Source organism: Misgurnus anguillicaudatus, chromosome 3 (genome assembly GCF_027580225.2).
Source record: "Misgurnus anguillicaudatus chromosome 3, ASM2758022v2, whole genome shotgun sequence".
Taxonomy (NCBI): Eukaryota; Metazoa; Chordata; class Actinopteri; order Cypriniformes; family Cobitidae; genus Misgurnus; species Misgurnus anguillicaudatus.
This window is the reverse complement of record NC_073339.2, coordinates 1358012-1383660: the sequence shown is the minus strand read 5'-3', so window position 1 is coordinate 1383660 and position 25649 is coordinate 1358012. Positions and strand designations below refer to the sequence as shown.

Here is a 25649-nt window from a genome sequence, read left to right as displayed (position 1 = left end):
ACACAGAGTAAGATTAGAAATGATTTGATGTTGTCTGATTCAGGTAAAGGATGTTTAAGCTGTACAAACCTCTCTCTTCAGTCCTTCATCTCCTCTTAACCTCAGCTTTGTCTCCAGTAACGCCACCTCTTTCTTCAGCTGAGAGATTTCTGTCATGAAATCATCAATATCCAGCATGGACAGATCAGTTCCTACTGATTTACAGCACATCACATCCATCATCAACACTAAAATAGGATACACAAACACATCACACGCGAGCGGTTTCTTTCTTTCTTTAGTGGGTTTATCGGCGGACTAAAGAGCTGCAGAGCGCCTCCTGCTGTACTGGAGAGAAAAGACACTCAACAGCGTCAGACTCACATTGGTATATTATAATATATATATATATATATATATATTGTTTTAGTCCGAATATGGGTATCAAATACTTTACCATTATGTTTTTCTATATGGATATAACCAGTTATATGTATCACATAGTGTACCATTGTGTGTATAGGAAAATTACCAGCATGCATTGGGTAGGGACAAAAAACCTACAGTCCCAGGAATGAGACCACCATGTGTTTATGCAGGACTGGTCTGCTTTTATTTGTCTGGTTAATAAAAGTCTATCTTTTGAAAATGAAACCTACAGCTTGAGGGGTAGAGACCTACAAAAAGGGTTCCCACACACACACACACACACACACACACATTTCAATTATAACACTAAATGTATTATTACTGCAGTGCAGCCCTAAATATGGGTTACAATTATAAAACGCAGCGTTAGTAATAGAATTGAAAATGCAAAGAAGTTGAAAACTGAATGAGTAGCAATGTTATTTTCACCAGCATTGCTCTGATTCAGCAACGGGTAATAAAACACAGAAATCACTAAGATGGACTAAACAAATAAACACAAACAAGAAAAAAGCAATTCAATTAAATTTTGTTTAATTGTTTCAAAGCAGCTCTACACTAATAAAAGCAGGAGAAATCACAGTAAAATTTTGAATTTTAGTTTAGGCTACAGCGGATATAAACTGCAAAATAAACGTTCGGGCAGTGCCAGTCCAAGTTGCTTGAAGACATGACGTCACGGATCCATGTTTTATTTTGCCATATTGGATTGAACAGAAAACCAAAAAAGATTCACAGGTTCACAGATTCACATAATCCTTGGACCAAGCCTCACAAAAGCTACTAAAGGATTTTTGATTTTCGGAACAGGCCAAACAAAATGTGCGTCAAAGCCGCCAAAACAGGAAGTAGTTCATATCTCAGGAATGCTTCCATGTATTGAAACCAAATGTTGTACATGTACTTGGGTCTCCAATGTGAGGATGAAAAACACAAAAAATGTATAGTTTTTCCCAGCATTATTTACAGACAGGTGTCCACAGGCGGTTCTGTGTTGCTGGCAGAGTGCTGAGTGAATCTCTTAGAATACGTGCTCGTTCTGTATGCGACTCTAATGACTGCTGAAATGTAAAAAAAAAACATTGTTAAATAATGTGAAATAAATATAGTTAAAAGGACATTCTGAAAATTTAACTTGTGCAGTGGTGAGAAAATTGGCAAAATAATTAGGAAAATGAAAAAACGTTCAGCATTTGGCCTTGAGCTGAGTTTTTCATTTTATTCGGCTTTGGCCAAGAATTTTCCTTTTGGTGGTGTGCTCATGAAGTCTGAATCCACATAAGTCTTAAAAAAACTATGTGGTTACTTTAATGATGATTATATTTACCCTTTTGTTGTATCTTAGCATTTCTGTATGTTCCTTATAATAGCAGGGTACTACTTTATTTACATATGAGATTTTTATCAAGTGTATTAAGACATCTCCTCCTGTCTGATTTCAACATCCACGGCTCAGTATCCAGCTCCTGTTTCCTGTTTTAATGGTTATAATTGGAGCTGTCACACGCTTATTAAAACTGGTATTTATAAGTATCACACAGTAATAATACACTATTTATTCTGCTTCATGTAGTACAAGAACAATGACAGTGCTCGAGTACAGCAATAAGATTAAATAGAAAATCTATTTAGTATATAAATATATAAGTAATGGCATGTATTTGACACATCGGCCATTGATTACACATGAAAGAAATGAACGCAAAATTCTTCAATCTGAAAGCATCATCAAATCATTGGGACTTTGATCTCTCGCGTGTGCGCGTCTGAATGCATGGCACAGTGGTTTCTCACCAATTTAAATGAAAGCTCAGTTGTTGTCTCATTCAATTTTATTGTATGAATGCGAGTAGTTATTTTTTATTTGAAAATTTTTTAAAGTGCACTATTATAGACTCTTTTAGTTGTGGATGTGTGTGTGTGAATGTTGGTACATGTTCACCCCTTCATTTATGTGTATGCAAAATTTGCATTGTGTTGCATTTATTGATGGTTATTGGACTAATAAAATAAATGCTTGAAATTGTCATTTTCCATTCGTTTCCTATGGATGCCCTCAGCAAAACCCTGAACTTTTGGTTGATCAAACCAAAATCTGCTTACCCTGATCAAGTCGGTTCCAAAACACCTGATAAGAGTTTATTCAACCTATAAAAGACTTTTTCGAATTCAAACATATCCAGGTATGTCACATAACCAACATTTTGGAATACCCCCTGATGAACACGAAGGAAGATATTTTGAGAAATGTTTATAACCAAACCGTTCATGAGCTCTATTCATTATGGAAAAATGAATACTATGGTTTGGTTTCAAACATTCCTGAAAATATCTTCATTTGCATTCATCAGAACAAAGAAATGTATTCAGATTTGTAACAACATAAGAGTGAGAAAATGATGACAGAATTTTAATTTTGGGGTGAACTATCCCTTTGAGTTTTTAATTTTCAACAATTTAACATTGTTGAATGAAGTCTAGCTTTACCTGGTATGTTTAGGTGGCAAACCTAGAAAAAACTAGTTACATTTTGTACCGATCAGGGGTGCATTTCCCAATACCATAGTTGCTAACAGTGTTGGGGAAAGTTACTTTTAAAAGTAATGCATTACAATATTAAGTTACTCTCCAAAAAAGTTACTAATTGCGTTACTTAGTTACTTTTCATGGAAAGTATGCTTACATTACTTTTGCTTACTTGGCTAAGGCTTAATCTCTTTCAGGCCTTGCAGGTGTTTTTTATGATCGCACTGTTGTGAGAGTTAATACTTCAAATCAACCATGAGGTAGACACAGATGAGGAGAAAAACAGCAGACAGGAGATGAAGTGATGTTGAATAAAATAAAGATGCTTTATTGAATAATCTTAGTTGCATTGTCAATGCTCTGACTAACTTTGTCTGAGAAGCAGATTTAGGAGGTGTTATTATATCAAAAACAGTGAGTGGACACTTGTTTTACAACATTATAATGAGGTTAATAAAAATCTTGCTATATAGTCCATCGGATACTCAAATCAGCATTTAAAGACAATACAGCGGCACCATAAGATTTCAATAATATTAAGAAAAAATAATGTAGAATAGAATAACTAGATAGAATAAAATGCATATATATGTAAGGGAGAGTGTAAAGGCAGCAGGTTATGATGGCAGAAATAACTCCAGATACTCTGCTCATGTATCATTCACACTAAAGGGGCTTATTTAGGATAACAACCTGCTGCCTATACACTATCCCGGTTTTTACACAGCTATTTACCTCATAAGTCTGGAAAAGAAAAATTGATTTGAAATATATTTCATTTGCTTATTTTTAACGAATGCAGACCTTTTATGAGAAAAACGCGTTTACTTTCGGCTTTAAGATAAGACCATCAAATCCCAGATAGCCACTGGATGCTGTAACGGAGCAGGACCGCAACCGCAAAACGATAGAGCCGGACTCGTTCCTGGGGCCTCATTTATAAAAGTGCGACGTAGGAACTGTCCTACATTATATCTTAGACCATTTCTGAAATGATCGTAAGTGTGATTCTGAGAAAAGGAGCGTACGCACAAAAAAACGTGCGTACGCCTCTTTTCCAGATGTGCAGTTTATAAATCACAGATGATCTTAAAATTGTGCGCAGCTGAATGCTCTTAGAACTCCACCTTGTAAACGCCCCTAATTTAATTCATTAGCATATAAATATTAAATTATCAAAGGCCAAATTCTCTGACTACTACAATGGCGAGTGGTAAGATAAGAAAACATATTTGTTGTCGTTTGCTTAAGTTTTTAATATTTCTAAATTCTAACATGGAAACTTTATTGACATCACTCAAGTTAAAGGAATAGTCTACTCATTTTCAATATTAAACTATATTATTACCTTAACTAAGAAGAGTTCATACATCCCTCTATCATCTGTGTGCGTGCACGTAAGCGCTGGAACGCGCTGCGACGCTTCGATAGCATTTAGCTTAGCCCCATTCATTCAATGCTACCAATCAGAGATAAAGTTAGAAGTGACCAAACACATCAACGTTTTTCCTATTTAAGACGAGTAGTTATACGAGCAAGTTTGGTGGTGCAAAATAAAACGTAGCGCTTTTCTAAGCGGATTTAAAAGAGGAACTATATTTTATGGCGAAATAGCACTTTCGGGAGTACTTCGACTCGCCTGAAAAGTCTGCTTCCCTTCTCCCTCTCATAATGGGAGAGGGAGAGTGTTACTGCGCCGAGTCACAGTACTCCCAAAAGTTTTCACAGGCCTGGTTGCTTATTTGTCTCGCGAGATCTGGCAACACTTACGTCATCTCGGAACCTGACGTGGAGGTAAGTACTTTTCCATTTCAAAGACGAGTTTTATAAATCTGAGCGTTGGAGTGGATTTGAGCATACGCACGGTCTAAGATCAAATCTGTGCGTAAAAACGCTTTATAAATGAGGCCCCTGAGGCCAAACGCACATCGGGCCAAAGCCGTTTCTGGTCTGTTTTTCGGGGTTGTTGCGGACAGAGGTGTAAAATGTGCCATGAGTAAAAGTAATCTCCAGTATTTTGTTTCAATCACCTGGATTTGCTAATTAGCACAATTTTTCAGCAGGAGGTGACCTCCTGCCTCGTTGGTGTTTTAAGCCCTCAACGAAGCCTTCAAGGCAGCGCTGCCTGGAAGGCACTCCCCGTGCCCTGAGCGTTTCAGCCAATCACAGCACTGGTCCTAGATATCGAGCCTTCCGCCAGCTTCTGGCAGTTCGAGCTCACCGTTGGTCAGGTGAGTAGCGCAGATATGGTAAGATAGGAATGTGACTGCATTTTCACGTGTCTGTGGCGCCACTTTCTTTTTCGTGCCAGTTTCAGTATTGGTTACTCAATTTTTTTCATTATTTCAAGCCATTGTTGCATGGGATTGGGGTTAAAATAGAACCATACGGTCAGTCTGGAAAGTCTTTTAAATGCTATGATGATTTCAGTGTATTTGTTCATCAGTATGTTCCTTCTGATGATTTTGAAGACTTTTGGCATGAGTGAATTTCTTCTCACAGATCAAGCAGACGTAAGGTTTCTCTCCTGTATGAAGTCTCTGATGGGCTTTTAAGGAACATGACTGAGAAAACATCTTGTCACAATGAGAGCATTTGTAAGGTTTCTCTCCAGTATGAACTCTCTGATGAGATTTAAAGTGAGATGAATGAGCAAACGTCTTCTCACACTGAGAGCATTTGTAAGGTTTCTCTCCTGTATGAAGTCTCTGATGAGATTTAAGGTGACTTGACTCCGTAAACGTCTTCTCACAATGAGCGCATTTGAAAGGTTTTTCACCTGTATGAATTATCTGGTGTCTCACTAAACTGCTTCTATGATCAAAACTCTTCCCACAAACATTACAGTGATGAGGGTTATCTCCAGTATGAACTCTCTGATGGTCTTTAAAGTGAGATGAATAAGCAAATGTCTTCTCACACTGAGAGCATTTGTAAGGTTTTTCACCTGTATGAGTTTCCTGATGTCTCACTAAATGTTCACGTCGACTGAAACTCCTCTCACAGACTTCACAGTAATGAGGTTTCTCTCCAGTGTGAAGTATCTGATGGGCTGTAAGAGTAGTTTTACGATTGAACCGTTTATCACAGTGTGAACATTGAAAGGGTTTCTCTTTAGTGTGTAGTATTTGGTGTGATTTTAATTGACTTGAATTCCTAAAGGTTTTTCCACATTCACTGCACTGATATGGACTGTCTTTGGTGTGTGTAAACACATGTGTCCTCAAATTAGATTTGTGGCTGAATCTCTTCTCACAGTGAGGACACTCGTATGGTTTTTCTCCTGTATGAATTCTCTTATGAGAATCAAGATTTGCTTTGGTTCTGAAGTAATGGCCACATTCAGTGCAGTAGAAAGGCTTTTCAGCATTGTGTGTCCTCATGTGAAGTCTCAGATGAGATAAGGAGCCAAAATCCTCTCCACACTGCTCACAGTGAAACAACTTCTTCTTCTTCTTCTTCTTCTTTTTCTCTCTGTGCTTTTCTGAATGAAGTTTCTTCTCTTGTAAGGTAGTAAAGCTGATCTTACATCTCCTGCAGGTGAAGAGTTTCTGTTCTGTGTGTTGTCTCTTTAAATGTCTCTGTGAGCTCAATGTCTCTCCACCGGTGCTGCAGGAAAGAGTCGTGGACGTTTTTTCTCCATCCAAACATAATTCACTCTTTATATCTGAAAGAAACATAAAACAATTAAATGATTTTTTATTTACACAAAGAAGGATTAATTGAGATTCCTATATTCACACAGAGAAAGCTGTCATTCCTGGGTCATTGCACATCAAATAAACCAAATTATGGTAACATACACAGCTAAAAACATAACTAGTCATGAACGACAAAATATTAAATTCAATGCAGTGAGTAATCCACAATTTTGTAGTCGTACATCTTTCACAATCTGACCGTGAGGCATTAAATCTGCGAATACCTATCGGATGTCATGAAAAAGGATTTATATAAAGAAATCAAGTATAATCTATATGAATATAACCAGTTATGTGTATCAATTAGTTTACCATTATGTATTTAGGTTGTCCTTTTACCAATATGCATTGCAATCATGTGTTGGAGAAGTTAGGCATACATTGTGAAGGTCTACCGCATAGTTTAAATGTCAAGGGTCAAAGATTATTAAGCAGGCTTCAAAGATTACCGGATTAAAACAAACTTCTTCAGGTGACCAATTTATAAGAAAAATCCAAGGCACTCGAATGCTGCAGAAACAGTCAAAAAGCCTCCACTTCACATGGCCCCATGTTCAAAAACAGGTGACAAACACACCTACGCGCTGCGGCCAACAAGCCCTCGTCAGGGTGTAACAAACAAATGCAAACACAAGTTCATTTGAACGGCAGTCAATTAGTCCAATAGCGATCACCTGGTCGCGATATGTAAGGAAGCCTAAAGAGAGAAAGCTCAATGTAACCCACACACCAAAGACACAGCCAATACAATACTCATCAAAACACCATACAGAGAGAAAAAAAACTATATAAATTCCACAGTTCAATAATGTCCGACTCAAAATACAAAGTATTATAATTCCACACATATATCACAAAAAGGGTACAAAGTCCAATTCTTCATTTAAACCTGGAAATGTTGTTGCTTTCAATGTATATATCCAAAAGGACTCTCTTTGTAAAAGCCTTTTAACCCTATCTCCTCCTCTTGTCATTCTAGGAACATGTTCTATGGCGATAATCTTTAATGTGCTCGGACTACCATGATTTGCATTTTTATAATGTTGAGCCATTGGGTAAAGCGGATTACAAACTCTAATTGCATTTTTATGTTCCGATAATCTGATCTTTAATTTCCTCGTAGTCATCCCTATGTAGAAGCAACCACACGGGCATTCCAACCTTTACACCACAAACGAGGTATTGCAATTAATAAATGATATTATTTTAAATTCAACTCCTAAGGTTAGATAAGGATCACTCAGCACAATTTCCCAATTACGTTTTATAATGTTCTTAATTCTGTTCGCCTCTGTGCTATATTGTGTCACGAAATAAACAGAATTATCTGAATCATTTGATTTGTGTTTTTTTTACTAACAACTCATCTCTACTGATATTACTTGCTCTATTATATGCTTTGTTGATCACACTATTTTTGTACCCTCGTTCCTGAAATCTTTGAGTCATCTCTTGAGCTTTGATGTTAAAATCCACTTCTTTATCACATATTCTTCTCAACCTTTGAAATTGTCCGAAGGGAATGTTATCAGTTATCCATGGCGGATGAAAACTATCTGATCTTAATATAGTATTTCTATCCGTTTCTTTTCTTAAAATAGTGGTATGCAACACTCCATTAAGATCTTTAGAGATTTTTAAATCCAAGAAGTTAATCTCGGTACATGAAAAGTCAAGACTCAACTTCAAATTTATATTGATGTTATTTAAGTATGAATGGAATGCTATCAGCTCTGACGAAGGCTTGTTAGCCGCAACGCGTAGGTGTATTTGTCACCTGTTTTTAAACATAAAGCCATGTGAAATAAAGGCTTTTTAACTATTTCTACAACATTCGAGTGCCTTGGATTTTTCTTATAAATTGATTAGAATTATCCCTTGCATCCAAAGAGCACCGAGAAGAGCATTTTACACCCCATGCAGCACTTTTTTGCATTTCTTTGCTTCTTCAGGTGACCCTTACAAAAGTGATGTCATGTGTTTCTTCAAGCCTGAACATTAACCTATTGTTTTGAGCTTACATGGAGTTTGTGGGTAGACAACCCTATATGAAGAGTTTGGTTGCAAAAAGCAAATATAGCTGCAAGCAGCAATACCGGGGTCAAGCCAAAACCAGTATATGGTGCAATGACAAAATTGTGCATGCAGAATTAGGTCATGATTGTGTTACATCTAGCTAGTTTTATGACTATACACTTTAATTTAGTGAAGAAACAGTTGTATGGCCATAGGGCTGGCTTGATATCAAAGATTTTGTTCAATTATAAGGCCATCTAGTGGTGCAAGCATACAATTTTTTTGTTTGGCCTCAGAATGTGCTCATACATCAGTGTATCAGATCTGGTGTTAAAATCTCATTTTGTTGCAGAGTTATAACCATTTATGTGTAAACAACACAAAATTTAAAGGTAATTTTTAGTTTTTTGCAATTTTCGGCCATTTCTGATGGAAATTTTAATATAATGCCAATAGAACTTTTTGTTCAGAAGGTAAGGTAAGTTTCTTCCTATGGTGTTTTCGAGTCGATCGGAAAAACGCTCGCGGAGATATTCAATCGTGTTTTTTAAGCGCTATTTTGCTGCGCAGGGCTAACCGTAAGGCGAATTCTGGCATGTTTGGTATCGTTGGACTCGGCAACTATTCAAAACTCAGAGGAAACAAGTCCCTTGTAAATATGTCGATCACAGCCAAAGTTATAGGCGTATAAAACATTCGTCTGGCCACTAGGTGGCGCTGCAACGAAACTGTGCATGCACCCTCAGTTTCTGACTGGCATCTCAAGTATTAAGTTTCGTGTCAATAGGCCTAAGTTTGGCAAAGATACAGCCTAAAAAATTACATGATACTTTTACAACAACCTGCTAAAATTATTGTGAACTGAAAATTTCTGCTTGTATTGATTAAAAACGTTTCAGAGGATGTCCAGTGAGCTTTTCATTGTATAACTATTTGCCTTAGATGAAGATTTGTTTCTGCCATTGTGTTGTGTTGATTTATTAATGTCATAAAGAAGTTCAATAGGTTTGGAAAAGACGGACTGAGTGCTCCAATGAAATCCTAATTTGAACCATACAGAAGAAGTTACACCCCAGTTTTTCGAGTTCTTATCTGTTTTTGTTAGGTGTAATAAAGAGTTGTGAGCATTATAATAAAACGAAACAGTGTTCTTCATGTGTTAAATGTTGAATGACAGGGTATACCATCTTTTATATTTTCCTGTTGTATGAGATCTTCTTTAAATTATTTATTACATAAAACTCTCACAGTATTAATTTTTTGTGTTGTGCATTTTTATTATTTGATATTTACAGTATTTCACTGTCCATGGTACTGAACTCATCATGTTATTGACTACACAGAAAGCATGTCATCGAACATAATGTTTATTTAATTATCATTCAATTCTAACTAATTAAAAATAAAATGATAAAATGTTTTGTAAACAATTTATGCCTCAGATCTTTTGGTCTTTGAGCACCGTGTTCTATTCACTTCAGTGAGATGTGATCTAGTTCAATGGGTTTTGGAAGGAGGCACCTACTCCAAAGCAAGTTGGAAAATGTGTATAATTATTTGCTTAATATGTCTAATTCATAATAACAGTTTTCTGTAGGAATTCTCTATGCAACTCTATTTTTTTCCTATAGCTTTGGAGACAGTAGGGTCACTGCTCAACATGATGGGAAATCAGCATTGTACTCCAAAGAACATATTACTACTCTCAAATATAAAATTATTTGCTTAGAATTGATTATTTATGACAGTTTACCAAAACTAAGTAACTGGGTTGATCTTTTTAACATTTTCTAGGTTGATAGTGTTGTGGTTTTCCTTTTCCTCAAATGAAACAATCTTCAGTCTAAGGTTTTGATTTCAAGAGATAGACTTTTATTTTCCGGTCAAATAAAAAGCCGAGCCTGCCCTGGTGAATCCTCCCAGAACCAGAGTGAAGTCCTGGGAGGATCCTCCAAAACCAGTCTGACCCTCTGAGCCAGGGCTTGGTAAATAAATAGGTCTTTGTTCCCTCCCTCATGCTTAAAACAATATGTTTCTGTTCAGGCAAGAACCACAATAACATCCCTCAGACCAGTGTCTCCTTTCCATTAACTATTTGACCCTTGGCTATTTGCTAATACTAAAACCCTTTGTGCCCTGACACATGAATACACACAGCTGGTCCAGATGGTTCTTTAAATGAATACACACAGCTGGGTTGCAATAGCAATCCCATGGCAAACAAACTCCTGACCCACACACAGCATAACACATGACACAAATAATGCATAACTTCATGGTAAACAACTTGCATGTGATTATAATGGTAAACTCATATTCATGTAGATTGGGATTAAAATAAACTTCTTCAATAGAAGCACTGGGTACCCAATTATAGCACTTAAAACAAGACCAATATGCTTCTAGACCAAAGAATTCCAGAGTTTTAGTAATTTGAAGGTGCATATCACATTTTCACCCCCCCCCCCCATGGAACAAGTCAGATTTTCATGCCAGAGCCCCTTTAAACATGAAATGAGAAAATAAGAATAAAGCATATAAAAGAGATACTCTATTGAATAAGACTGCTGAAATGCGTTTTGTTTTTTGTCTTTAAAGGCAAAGTCCATGATGTTTGAAAGCAAATGTTGATATTTGAAATCACCTAAACAAACACGCCCCTACCCCAATAGAATCTGGACCTTCTGTTGATAGACACGCCCCACACATACGCAACCCGGCATTTGATTTTATTTGATTTGATTTGCTATAAGTGTGTTTTGTTAGTCGGCATGTCTTCTTTTCCAAAGCGTTTTTCAAACATCTTGGACTCCGCCTTTAACGGCATTTTTCTTCAGCTGTTTGAAGAGATCCTGGAACGGCAGTCACACAAGCCAATGTCAAGTGAATACAATCTGTACCTTTGTCCAGAAATTCTAAACTTACTTTTGACACCTACATTGCACTATTTCCCTTTAGAAGTAGTATAATAAAGAAATCTAACAAAATCTGAAGAGGCATGGCTCATATAAGAGTAACAAAGATCAAGACTGAGAAGTCATGGAAAACAAACTGCCATGGGAAAAAAAGGTGTTTGACATTGTAAAACGCCATATTGCAAAATACAGTGGTGACCACCATGACCTGGTGGCCAAAAGCACCAGTCAGCTAATTCCTCATGTTATCCTGGCCTGCATTAAGACTGGGTTGACGTCCTTTGATTTGTATATGAAACAACTGAGGCAAATAATTGTACATTTAAAAGTTGTAATATGTTCTTCAGGGTCCAAAACACATTTTTCATCTTGTTTTGGAAAAGCATGTTCCTGTTCTTAAGAACTATTACAGAAAATTATATTGCATAGAGAACTCCTATAAAGACATGTGCTGTGATAAATAATATATTCCAAGCAAATAATTGTACATTTGAGAGTTGTAATATGTTCTTTGAAGTACAATGATGATTTTCTCTCCTGTTTTGTAGCAGTATGTCACTCATTCCCAAAAACTATTGAAGATAATCAAGTTGCATAGAGAACATCCCATAGAGAAATGTGCTGTCATATATAATACATTATAAGAAAAATCTTTGTACATTTTAGAGTTGTAATATGTTCTTGGGGTTCAAATAAAGATGTCCCAAACTGTTTTGTGTCAGTTTGTCACTTGTTTGAACCATTATTGAGGAAGATTGTGTTGCATAGAGAAAACCCATGGAAAACGTAATTGTCAAAAATGTTGCTTTCCCAAAGAACTAATAGTACATTTCAAAGATGTGGTACGTTCTTTGGTGTACAATGATGATTTTACAACTTGGTTTTGAGCAGTAAGGCCTGTGTTTCTAGAGCTATTAAAAAGATGATGTTGCATAGGGAAATTCCATAGAGAAATGTGTTGGACATTTAAATAAAATAAGTTTGCATTTAGAAGTGTAGCATGTTATTTAGGGTATAGATAAAGATAAAAAATTATTTGAAGGAATACATTAAATGTTTAAAAAGCTATTGAACTGTATCGTTGCTAGTAAAAATGCTAGTCTGACTACAACTAATTGTTGACTATAAACAATTTGTAGAAATTGTTGAAATGTTGTAGAAAAATAATTATAAGTACTCATTCAAATATACATACAGTTTAATGCCACAGTTTTGAATTTTTTACAATTGTAATTGTCAACAACATGATGGATTCAGTCCCATGGACAGAGATTGTTTAGCAAATTTTCAAAAATCAATTAATGGCAGGAGATTATAAAACTGTGACAATTGCATTTTGTAAAGTAATAAAAGTAATACAAGAAAATGTAAAGAACACTGTTACATGTTTTAATAATATAAATGCTCTTTACCACACTTACAACCAAAATTTAGAAGTTAATTAAACATCAAATGTGCCAGTAGAATGTTCTCGAAGGTCCAGAACATTTTTAGAGTGATCAGGCTTCTTCTTTAAAAACTTATTTAACAGAAACTGTGATTAATAAAACCAACACAGTGCATCTTCATTTTAAGCCAAACAGAAATATATAAATATTTGCAAAATGCATAGATTATCTTTGTACTTGAGGTTACACGTGACTTTCCACTTGTCTGGATTACTTACAAATAACTATTCTTCTTCATGCTGATATCTTTCTTTTTCTAGACATTTGATGGATTATTGTAATGTAATTTTTGCAAAACAAATATTTAAAGCATTAGCAGAGAGAAAATCAAGCTGATAGTTGCTGATAGGTATGTACAGTTGAAATAAAATCGCTTTAATCTCATAGTGATCACACTTAAAGAAGGAAAATGTCACTTTGTAGACGGTCCCTAAGCTTTTTACACAACGCAGTTCGACATTCAACAGACATTCGCAACAAAGCAGGACATTACAACGACGATACTAGGATATTTTAAGGGATTGTGCATAATGTAGGTTGTAGTCAAAAGAATTGGTCATTACAAATTGCTAAGAATAACCTTCTTGAATGTATACTTAGAAAGTTATTGAACCCGGAGGTCCGAATGTCTGAATATCAAACCAACTTTACCTAGGTATCGCAATAAATATGGTAACACTTCTAGAATGAGATAAACAACCTTTTGTGTCTTTTTTACAAGCCAACATGCCTCAAAAAGATGTCAATCTCTCCTTTAAGATTTCTGACCTTCTTTTTTTGGTTTGTGACTTTAAACTCCATTTTATCAAACAATGACATGAAAAAAAATACAACTATTATTGAGGAGACATACCTGAGAGAATAGAATCATGACCATCATTATGTTTGTCTTCATATTCATCTGCTGTGGCTTCTGTTCTAATCTCCGTTTGGTTTCCACTGTCGATGAGTTTGACTGAACACATGTTGAGTTTGTTCTGCAGGATCTGCTGCTGTTCTCCAGCGTTACAGACAGAATCCAGAGACTCTGTGGAGGTTTGATCAGTAGATTCATCATCCTGTAAGTCCTGATTACTGTCACACACTGTAGTGTCCTGAGCGTCTGTGTGCTTTGACTCAGTATAACAGAGTAAAGTCAGACTGAGCTCGGAGTCCTGTGTGGAAGATTCACAACAAACACACACAGAGTAAGATTAGAAATGATTTGATGTTGTCTGATTCAGGTAAAGGATGTTTAAGCTGTACAAACCTCTCTCTTCAGTCCTTCATCTCCTCTTAACCTCAGCTTTGTCTCCAGTAACGCCACCTCTTTCTTCAGCTGAGAGATTTCTGTCATGAAATCATCAATATCCAGCATGGACAGATCAGTTCCTACTGATTTACAGCACATCACATCCATCATCAACACTAAAATACACAGAGACAAGACTCTGTTTAAAACACTCAAGAGAGAAAAACACTGAGGATACACAAACAGAACACAAGCTCGCTCTTTCTTTCTTTCTTTCTTCTTCTTCTTCTAGGGTTTTATGGCGGTTGGCAAACCAACTTAAAAGGTGCATTCCCGCCACCTACTGGAAAGGAGTGTGAAGCGCATATTTGAAAGGAAGATTTAAACTTAACCTACTCTGTCAAAAAAAATATATATATAAATTTTAGAGTTTACACAGAAGTGATTTTTACATCCTATTAAATAATCCTGTTTCCTTTAAAAATATAATTAACTCGTGATATATTTTTGATTGCTTAGTTCCTTTCCCTAGGAGAAAAGGAAGTGTCATCTCATTAATCTCAATATTTCTTAAAGCTTGTTTTAACTTGATACGCTCTCTTTCATAAGCTTCACATTCTATGAGCACATGTCCTACAGTTTCAGCTAATCCACATTTATCACAATTTCCATTGTCATGCTTACCAATTCTTTGAAGACATTTATTTAATAAACAATGTCCTAAACGCATTCTTGTGACTAAAACGTCCTCTTTCCTATTTCTGAATCTTCTTCTCACTGAACCAACTTCTCCTTGAATACCGTAAAAATGTCTACCCTTTATTTCTTCATTCCATTCCTTCTGCCAAATTTCCTGTATTTGTTTCGCTATTATCACTTTAATTTCTGTCTTACTTAATGCCACTTCAATATCCTTTTGTGGATGATTTAATGCTTGCTTGGCCAAATTATCAGCCTCTTCATTTCCTTCCACCCCCATATGCGATGGAATCCAAACAAAATTTACCAATAATCCATACTGTCTAGATCTGTAAAGACTTTGCATTACTTCAAAAGTCATATCTTGCCTTGCTGATGATGTTCCACTTGCCAAGCTATACAAAACTGAAAGAGAATCTGTACAAATCACTGCCCTTGTTGGTTGTACTTCTTCTATCCACTGTAGTGCTAGACATATTGCTATTATTTCTGCTGTGAATACAGAAATATGATCTGAAGTTCTTTTTGATATTCTGATATTAAAGAGTGGTATATATACTGCTACTGCTGTTTTCCCGGATTCTGGATCTTTTGAACCCTCAGTATATATTTGTACTGCACTATAATACGTTTGGTCTATGTATTGCTGTATATCTAGACCTTTCTTTCTTTCTTTCTTTCTTTTGTTGGTTTATTGGCGGACTAAAGAGCTGCAGCGCCTCCTGCTGTACTGGAGAGAGAAGAGTTTGTCATTTGTCTCTGAAATAAATCACATTTTAAGATTGAAAACTCATAAAGATTTGCACACGTATTAGAAGTTGAAGTTAAGTTTTTTTTATCTGTTAGTGGTTTCAAAATTAAATGTGCAAAAACAGTACATGAAGCACTGCTCTGTTTGTCACTTGTCTCTGAAATAAAGTGTACTTTTGAGGGCATAAACATGATTGTTTTCTATCAGGTCATAAAAGTTGTATCCACAACTATGAGAAAATTTATCATACATTAAACATAAATTTCCATCTCTTTATTCAACTTATGCGAATAAACCAGCACCAAACCAGAATACATACAGGGACTTTTCCTCTTATTAAAAGTTGTTTTTATTTTTCTCCTATGAGTTTGTATTCAGCTGTCTTTTATCCCTTAAGAAAATTAACCATGTTTTTGGGGTAAAAGTGTAGTTTTACTACACCAACCATGGTTTAACTATGGTTTTGGAAACTATCCCTGTTAAAAAAAAACTATAGACACCATTACAGAAATTCTATTGGTTTTATTAGGAATGTTTTTGGTTCTGATGGAATATGGCCCAAAACACACTACAGTGTATTGGTTTTTGTTGGTCTCTAATGGCAGGGATGGCCAGTATTTCAAATACATGTATTTAAAATACGTATTTGAAATACAAAATAGTATTTTGTATTTTAAAGCCTTTGAAAAAAATTAAATGTAATTTGTATTTAAATACATTTAAGATAAGTATTTTTGTATTTTTAAAATACTCAAAATACTTTGAGCCAGTCAACCAGTCAGGGTGCTGTTTTCATGCATCAACTAGTTCAGACCAGACACCAGAGTTTAGGTAAGCATATATATCTGTACAGCTTTTAGTGGGCAATAATTGAAATGTTGGAGTAGGAAAAAAGCAAGAGCGATTGAATTATTGGGTGTGATGTGATTTGTGTTATTATAACTGTCACGAAAGGAAATTCAAATTCACACTTGCAAGTTGCACGACTGAGACAGAGTGTGGAACGCTGACAAATAGGCCTACACTTTTGACTTAAAGGAAAACCACCATTTTAAAATATTTTACTATGTTCTTAGACAAATTAATTTCATTTCATTTTATTTATTTATTTTTTTCAAGCAAATAGTATAACAATGGAAGAATACTCAATAATAATAATAACTAGCACTTATGCTTGAAATGGAGTGGGGAGAAGTAAAACTTATTGAACCCCACCCCAGTCTATTAAAGAATTTATACAAACCGAACAAAATGCTTACGTCTTCAATTATAACAATGGAAAAAGAAAGAGAGAAAAAGAGAAAAAAAACATAAAATAAATAATGGTAATAATAATACCTCATTAAGAAACATTATTCTAGTAGTATATGTGCACAACCATACATACAGGCATACTATACATGTTCATAATATTCAAAAATTACCGCAAGTAACATTGATTTATCAAATACCAACAATGGACAAATTAATACATAATAACTATCTATTTTCAATGCATGGAGGAAGAGCACTTAGTTTGCAGCATTTCGACCTCAGCACGCAGTAACATCTTCACAGGACTGATGATGTTACTGCGCCAGACTAAGTGCTCTTCCGCCATAAAATATAGTTCTCATTTTTTATTCACTTAAAAATCACGTTTTATTTTGTGCCACCAAATTTACTTGTGTAACTACTCATGTAACAGTCTTTAAATAGAGTAAACATGGAAGTGTTTGGTGGCTTCTAAATTCTTCCCTGTTTAGATCCTAAGGAATAAATGGGACTAGGCTAAATGCTAACACATTCATGACACGCTGTGCAAAGATGATGTGCACATATTGAAAAAAGATGTATTCATTCATCTAAGTTGAGGTAAGAACATAGTAAAATATTGAAAAACTGGTGTTTTCCTTTAAAGGCCCTTTCACACGTGACGCGGCAAGTGGTGGAATCAGCACACAGTTGACTTGACATTAACCCATACATCATAACTTGTCATGACAACTTGACATTAACCAAGACAACATAACTGACCACTTTTTACCAGTGATACAAAATGAATTTGTCATTAAAATGTAATTAAGTGTTAATACTCTGTTAAATAGTTTTATAAGAGCATCATGAATATTCTTCAGTTCATAATGTTTATTTGACCGAGTATTAATAATATTTGACATAGTATTAACACTTAATGACATTTAAATCACAGTTTAATGTAATGTTAACCCACAAAGCTAGGTAGTTTCTTAAGTTTGATAATGATTGTTTATGATTTATAACAAGTTGTGCTGTATCGGTCTATGTGTCAAGTTGTCATAACAAAGATATCTCAAACAATGTCATCTTTGCTGTTAAAGGAATATTCCATAAGTAAATTATGGTAATAAGTAAATCTGGATTTTTCTTTTAAGAAAATGGAATATTCCTTTAAAAATTACATAACTTAATGGCAGTTGTTATAAATGTGCATAAAATCTTCTTCATGTTCATGACACAGTCATGTATGATTATGAAGGTGTCATGTCAGTCTTTTGCACACCCCTTCAAGTAAAGTGTTACCTAGTTTTTTTTCTAGTTTTTTATTTCCTACAGGGCAGGGGAAAATAAAATGAAAGTTTTTAAGCCGTTGCACATATCTAAATGGTTTTTGGCATTCAGAAATAGACCCAGATAGATTTCAGCCTAATAGGGATACTTGCACAGAATCACCAATTTCACATGTATTTTGTGTATTTTCAAAATACAAAATACTGTATTTGTATTTAAATACATTTTTCCTCACAGTATTTTGTATTTGTATTTGAAATACATTTCCATGTATTTATGCCCATCTCTGCACACGGTCAGTCTGGACTTTTAGATGCTATGATGATTTCAGTGTATTTGTTCATCAGTATGTTTCTTCTGATGGTTTTAAAGACTTTTGGCATGAGTGAATTTCTTCTCACAGGTCAAGCAGACGTAAGGTTTCTCTCCAGTATGAACTCTCTGATGGGCTTTTAAGTTACCTGATCGAACAAACATCTTCTCACACTGAGAGCATTTGTAAGGTTTTTCACCTGTATGAGTTCTCAGGTGTGACAGTAAATTGTTATGTCGACTGAAACTCTTTCCACAAACACTACAGTGGTAAGGTTTCTCTCCAGTATGAATTCTCTCATGGGTTTTTAAAGAAAATGAATGAGTAAACCTCTTCTCACACTGAGAGCATTTGTAAGGTTTTTCACCTGTATGAGTTCTCTGGTGTGACAGTAAATTGTTATGTCGACTGAAACTCTTCCCACAAACACTACAGTGATGAGGTTTATCTCCTGTATGAACTGTCTCATGGTCTTTTAAGGAAGATGACCTAATAAATGTCTTCTCACACTGAGAGCAGTGATAAGGTTTCTCTCCAGTGTGAACTATCTGATGGGCTGTAAGATTAGTTTTACGATTGAAACGTTTATCACATTGTAAACACTGAAAGGGTTTCTCTTTAGTGTGTAGTATTTGGTGTGATTTCAATTGACGTGAATCCCTAAAATTTTTTCCACATTCACTGCACTGATACGGTCTCTCATTGGTGTGTGTAAACACATGTGTTCTCATATTAGATTTGTGGCTGAATCTCTTCTCACAGTGAGGACACTCGTATGGTTTTTCTCCTGTGTGAATTCTCTTATGAGAATCAAGATTTGCTTTGGTGCTGAAGTAATGGCCACATTCAGTGCAGTAGAAAGGCTTTTCAGCATTGTGTGTCTTCATGTGAAGTCTCAGATGAGATAAGGAGCCAAAATCCTTCCCACACTGCTCACAGTCAAATATCAGCTGCTGCTTCTCTCTGTGCCCTCCTGTATGAAGTCTCTGATGGGCTTTTAAGGAACCTGACTGAGAAAACGTCTCCTCACACTGAGAGCATTTGTAAGGTTTCTCTCCAGTATGAACTCTCTGATGAGATTTAAAGTTAGATGAATAAACAAATGTCTTCTCACAATGAGAGCATTTGAAAGGTTTTTTACCTGTATGAATTCTCTGGTGTGAAACTAAACTGCTTCTATGATCAAAACTCTTTCCACAAACATTACAGTGATGAGGTTTCTCTCCAGTGTGAACTCTCTCATGGATTTTTAAGTTACTTAACTGAGTAAACATCTTCTCACACTGAGAGCATTTGTAAAGTTTTTCTCCTGTATGAGTTCTCTGATGATTCATTAAATGTTCACGTCGACGGAAACTCTTCTCACAAACACTACAATGATAAGGTCTTTCACCTGTATGAGTTTTCTGATGATTCATTAAATGTTCACGTCGACTGAAACTCTTCTCACAAACACTACAATGATAAGGTTTTTCACCTGTATGAGTTCTTTGATGAGTCAGTAAATTTTCACGTCGACTGAAACTCTTCTCACAAACATGACAATGATTTGGTTTCTCTTCAGTGTGAAGTCTCTCATGGGCTGTAAGAGAAGTTTTATGATTGAACCGTTTATCACAGTGTGAACATTGAAAGGGTTTCTCTTTAGTGTGTATTGTTTGGTGTGATTTTAATTGACGTGAATCCCTAAAATTTTTTCCACATTCACTGCACTTATACGGTCTCTCATTGGTGTGTGTAAACACATGTGTCCTCAAATTATATGTTTGGCTAAATCTCTTCTCACAGTAAGGACACTCGTGTGGTTTTTCTCCTGTGTGAATTCTCTTATGAGAATCAAGACTGTTTTTGGTTCTGAAGTAATGGCCACATTCAGTGCAGTAGAAAGGCTTTTCAGCATTGTGTGTCCTCATGTGAAGTCTCAGATGAGATAAGGAGCCAAAATCCTCTCCACACTGCTCACAGTCAAACCTCAGCTGCTGCTTCTCGCTGTGCTCTTCTGTATGAAGTCTCTGATGGGCTTTTAAGGAACCTGACTGAGAAAACGTCTCCTCACACTGAGAGCATTTGTAAGGTTTCTCTCCAGTATGAACTCTCTGATGGGCTTTAAAGTTAGACGAATGAGCAAACGTCTTCTCACACTGAGAGCATTTGTAAGGTTTTTCACCTGTATGAGTTCTCTGGTGATTCACTAAACTGCTTCTATGATCAAAACTCTTCTCACAGACACTACAGTGATGAGGGTTATCTCCTGTATGAACTCTCTGATGGGCTTTAAAGTTAGACGAATGAGCAAACGTCTTCTCACACTGAGAGCATTTGTAAGGTCTTTCACCTGTATGAATTCTCTGATGTCTCACTAAATGTTCACGTCGACTGAAACTCTTCTCACAGACTTCACAGTAATGAGGTTTCTCTCCAGTGTGAAGTATCTGATGGGCTGTAAGATTAGTTTTACGATTGAACCGTTTATCACAGTGTGAACATTGAAAGGGTTTCTCTTTAGTGTGTAGTATTTGGTGTGATTTTAATTGACTTGAATCACTAAAGGTTTTTCCACATTCACTGCACTGATACGGACTGTCTTTGGTGTGTGTAAACACATGTTTCCTCAAATTAGATTTTTGTATGAATCTCTTCTCACAGTGAGGACACTCGTATGGTTTTTCTCCTGTGTGAATTCTCTGATGAGAATCAAGATTTGCTTTGGTTCTGAAGTAATGGCCACATTCAGTGCAGTTGAAAGGCTTTTCATCAGTGTGTGTCCTCATGTGAACTTGTAGCTTAGATAAGAAGTCAAAATCCTTCCCACACTGCTGACAGTGAAACAACAACTTCTTCTCTCTGTGCTCTTCTGAATGAAGTTTCTTCTCTTGTAAGGTAGTAAAGCTGATCTCAGATCTGGTGCAGATTTTCTGTTCTGTGTGTTTTCTCTCTAAATGTCTCTGTGAGCTCAATGTCTCTCCACCGGTGATGCAGGAAAGGGTCGAGGATGTTATTTCTTCATCCAAACATAATTCACTCTTCACATCTGAAAGAAACATAAAACAATTAAATTATTTTTTATTTACACTAGGGCTGGACGATTAATCGTATTTTTATCATGATAACGATATGTGTGCCCCACGATTAATTATTGACAATCGTCGCGATTAATGTGCAAAGACCAAGCACAAAACACACGGTCTAGAATCAAGCAATGTATTTGTTATGGGCGGAGTCAGAGTAAACAGAGTGTTTCTTTGCAAGCGCAGTCTGTGTTATGGTAGAAATACGTTAGCATCACGAGATTTACAGTCATTCACCTTGAACGAACGAAATATGTATGTTTAATTCCCAAAAAGGGTCATATAAGTCTACTCCATTGTTTGGATATTTTGAATTTGAGGAAAGTGATTGTTGTATGTCGGTTAATAAAGACGCTACACAAACGGCTGTCAAGAACAGTGCGTTTATCTGTTTATATCTTGCACAACTCACATGCACTCATAGCACAACACTGAAGACTTCCTGTTCCCAGGTATACATACATAAAGTCCCCACAAGGTGGAGCTGCTGCCTAAGCAGTACAACAGGATACCCAGTAACATCTCCCTTCCCAGAGCCGGCCCAGCCACTAAACGACCCTTGCGATTGCAAAGGGCCTCGTGGCCAGCAGAGGGCCCCCTAAAGTCACTTAGCTAGTGGTTGAAAAAAATCATTCATCAAAAGTAACATAAAATAAATATAAATATTAATTATTTAATTATTATGGCAATGTTAAAAAGGCTGTTACTTGTTATTATAGTTGTTATGAAAGTTCGCTAATAAGATCTCTTTCTTGCAGAGATTGATTGACACACAGCATCCAGCACAGCAGCCAATCAGTGCCCGCGATCTATGTGCAGGCGAGCATCCCGCCCACAGAACGCAAAGTTGAGTTGAGCCGGATCGCTGATACAGACGCGAACTTTTGCTGTTGCTTTAAGGACAATTTCTTTAATGTTATGTGTGTTTGTGCGTAAATGCGAAGTAAGTGGATCTTATTTGACTTCGGTAATGACCAAACCTGTGTTCTGTTTGACTTCTCTTTCTTATATTTGCCATCATAACGTGAATTGGTTTATTAAGCTTAATAATTAATATTTAAACGGTTTAACGTGGTAAATTACTTCTGTTACGCTTATATTTCACGTATGCCATTGTCATTTCTACATATTTATGTCATTAGTGTAATTATATTGTTAAACGTCTGAATTTAAAGTGTTTTATGTGTAAGAGTAAACAAACTCATGCGCATTTGCGTGGTACATGCCCAGACAGTGCACCGTTGTTAAACCACCTGCTAGCCTTTGCAAAAGTGTATAATGTCACTGTTCAGTGTTTAATATTTAAACTATAGCAATGCATATGATGTACAGTAGCCAGCTTTGTTAGATTAATGTTATGAATGCAATGTTAATTGTTAATCTTCAATTATTAATATTATTTGCAAGTTAATTGTTATTATTCACAAACCTATGTTTGTGTCAGATTTAGCTCATCTCAAACAAGCCTATTAACTTTTGTTATGCTATTTACGTAAGGCATAATATATAGTGAGGCGGTTGTTATAGCGAATGTTAGGTACTATTAACCTCGTTTGTGGTGTTTTAGATATTATTGTTAATTTTGTTTATTTGAAAAATGTAAACATTTAAGTGTTATATTTATTATTTTATATAATATTTTATTTAAATGTTATTCTATTTACTCTATTTCATTTAAATTATATATAGGCTGTTGTTTGTGCCTCTTAAACTCTAGCGTCAATTAAAAATGTTTCTTTGATGGTCAGTGAAAATGACTTTATCAGTCTTTTTATTCAGCAAGTTCATCAGTGTGTGTTTGTTGCACTGACCCTGCAATGCATGCTGGGAGTTTTAAATTAGTTTAGTACTACAATGATACCCAGCATGCATTGCAGCATAAAGCTTTCTTTTGTTGATCCTCACCATTGATGACATTCATAGACCGATTCATGATGTCAGAGATCGATTCAGTAATGTGTTTTTGTAATCCTCAAAATAACAGACCTGACACTGTTTCCAACAAGTACTGTAATATCCATTTCTTACACATCTTTAACTGTATTTTGCTAATATTATTTAGGTATATCTACAATATAAACTAGTTGATAACATTAGATCTTTGTTTTCTTTGCAATAGCAAATGTATTTTAACACACTGATTCAGCAGCCAAAGAAAACTTGCCATTAAAACACAAGAGTAAAGGGCCCAACCAAAGCAAACACTGATCACGTAAATGGTGATTGTTGAAAATTTCATATTTTTTCAATATTAATGGAGGGTGCAAACGTGATATTGATCCAATGGTATTAACATTGACAAATCAACGATTTTTAACATTGTTTCAATAGTTGCATGCTATCTGGGATTACCTCACTGTAGCGTTAATAAAACAAGCTTTATTGCAACCATTTGACGTCATGTATAGTGATAAAAAAATGGCAGCATCCGATTAAAAAGATTTGTAAAGTTTATTAAAACTATGACAGTTGTACTTCTTTAATTTTCATATTGTTAATCCCTGTTTAAATCTATTAAACCATACATGTGTTTATAACCAGGGTGCTTTTAAACAATCGATCATAGCTTTCCCACTATTAACCTACAATTGTTAAAATTTCCCAAATCGCATTAAATATGGTAACACTTCTAGAATGAGTTAAACAACCTTTTGTGTCTTTTTTACAAGCCAACATGCCTAAAAAAGATGTCTCTCTTTTAAGATTTTTGACCTTTTTTTGTTTGTGACTTTAAACTCCATTTTATCAAACAATGACATGAATTAAAATACAAACTATAATTGAGGAGACATACCTGAGAGAATAAAATCATGGCCATCATGATGTTTGTCTTCATATTTATCTGCTGTGGCTTCTGTTATAATCTGCATTTGGTTCCCACTGTCCTCCGGTTTGACTGAAAACATGTTGAGTTTGGTCTGCAGGATCTGCTGCTGTTCTCCAGCATTACAGACAGAATCCAGAGACTCTGTGGAGGTTTGATCAGTAGATTCATCATCCTGTAAGTCCTGATCAGTTCCTGATTTACAGCACATCACATCCATCATCAACACGAAAAAACACAGAGAAAAGACTCGGTTTACACTCAATAAAACACTTAAGAGAGAAAAACACTGAGGATACACAAACACATCACAAGCGAGCTCGCTCTTTCTTTCTTTAGTGGGTTTATCTGTATACTAAAGAGCTGCAGTGCCTCCTGCTGTACTGGAGAGAGAAGACGCTGCTCTGTTTGTCATTTATCTCTGAACTTTATCGCATTTTAAGATTGAAAGATCATAAAGATTTGCACACGTATTAGAAGTTGAAGTTAAGTTTTTTTATCTGTTAGTGGTTTCAAAATTAAATGTGCAAAAACAGTACATGAAGCACTGCTCTGTTTGTCACTTGTCTCTGAAATAAAGCGTACTTTAAAGGGCATAAACATGATTGTTTTCAATCAGGTCATAAAAGTTGTATCCACAGCTATGAGGAAATTTATCATACATTAAACATGAATTTCCATCTCTTTATCCAACTTATGCAAGTGGCAGAAATAGACATTATATATAGTCAGCTGCAAATAGGGCTTAACTTGACCCCAACAAAAATCTAAGACAAGGTTTCTCAGTGGTTTACAATAGTATCAGATGTACTTTTTTATTTGTACTAACCCCTTTCATTTGTGTGTGTTTTAAAAAATATATATAATGTTTTTTTTCCTTTTGTTTTTTTTATAATTTTTTAATACTTTTTTTATTTATACATATATTTTCTATTTTCTTCAATTGTTTGCTCTTATTCTTGTATTCTTGTATACTTTTTGCAATCCCAGCTTACAGAAAAAAGCTCCAAGAACGCTCCCCGAAAGCTCCCAAATTCCCAAAAACGTTCCGCCAACGCAAAAAGTGTCCAGTTTTCTTGACGTTCTAAGAACGTTTCTGATGTCTGAATGTTAGAGTAATGTTACATTTTACCATTTTTAAATGTTATGACAATGTCATGTTTTAATGCTCACACAATGTTTAAAACAACAACTGTTTATTATATTGACTTGTTTGATTG

General features: G+C 35.5%; 1 protein-coding gene and 1 non-coding gene across 2 annotated transcripts in view; both read right to left on the bottom strand.

The window, feature by feature from the left end:
• The window catches only part of LOC129445201 (uncharacterized), a 36912-nt gene extending 22394 nt beyond the window's left edge, over window positions 1–14518 (bottom strand). The window contains exons 1-4 of the transcript XR_012361054.1: window positions 14264–14518; window positions 13868–14168; window positions 5370–6601; window positions 70–267 (exon numbers count right to left, since the gene is read on the bottom strand). This is a non-coding gene — a transcript (uncharacterized protein). The remainder of the gene's footprint in view (window positions 1–69; window positions 268–5369; window positions 6602–13867; window positions 14169–14263) is intronic.
• A 4072-nt stretch (window positions 14519–18590) lies between these two features.
• On the bottom strand, window positions 18591–24759 carry LOC129445297 (uncharacterized). The gene is made up of 2 exons (XM_055206474.2): window positions 24400–24759; window positions 18591–21568 (listed from the first exon to the last, which is right to left on the bottom strand). Exons 1-2 carry the CDS (start codon window positions 24650–24652, stop codon window positions 18591–18593), a joined length of 3231 nt encoding a protein of 1076 aa, XP_055062449.2. The 5' UTR covers window positions 24653–24759.
• Window positions 24760–25649: the final 890 nt, after the last annotated feature.

Bases quoted from the DNA above. Each gene is read 5' to 3' on its own strand.
- LOC129445297 (XM_055206474.2), bottom strand. From the start codon at position 24,652: ATGATGGATGTGATGTGCTGTAAATCAGGAACTGATCAGGACTTACAG. The intron at 21,569-24,399 runs GTATGTCTCCTC...TGTTTCTTTCAG, and splicing joins CCATGATTTTATTCTCTCAG to ATGTGAAGAGTGAATTATGT.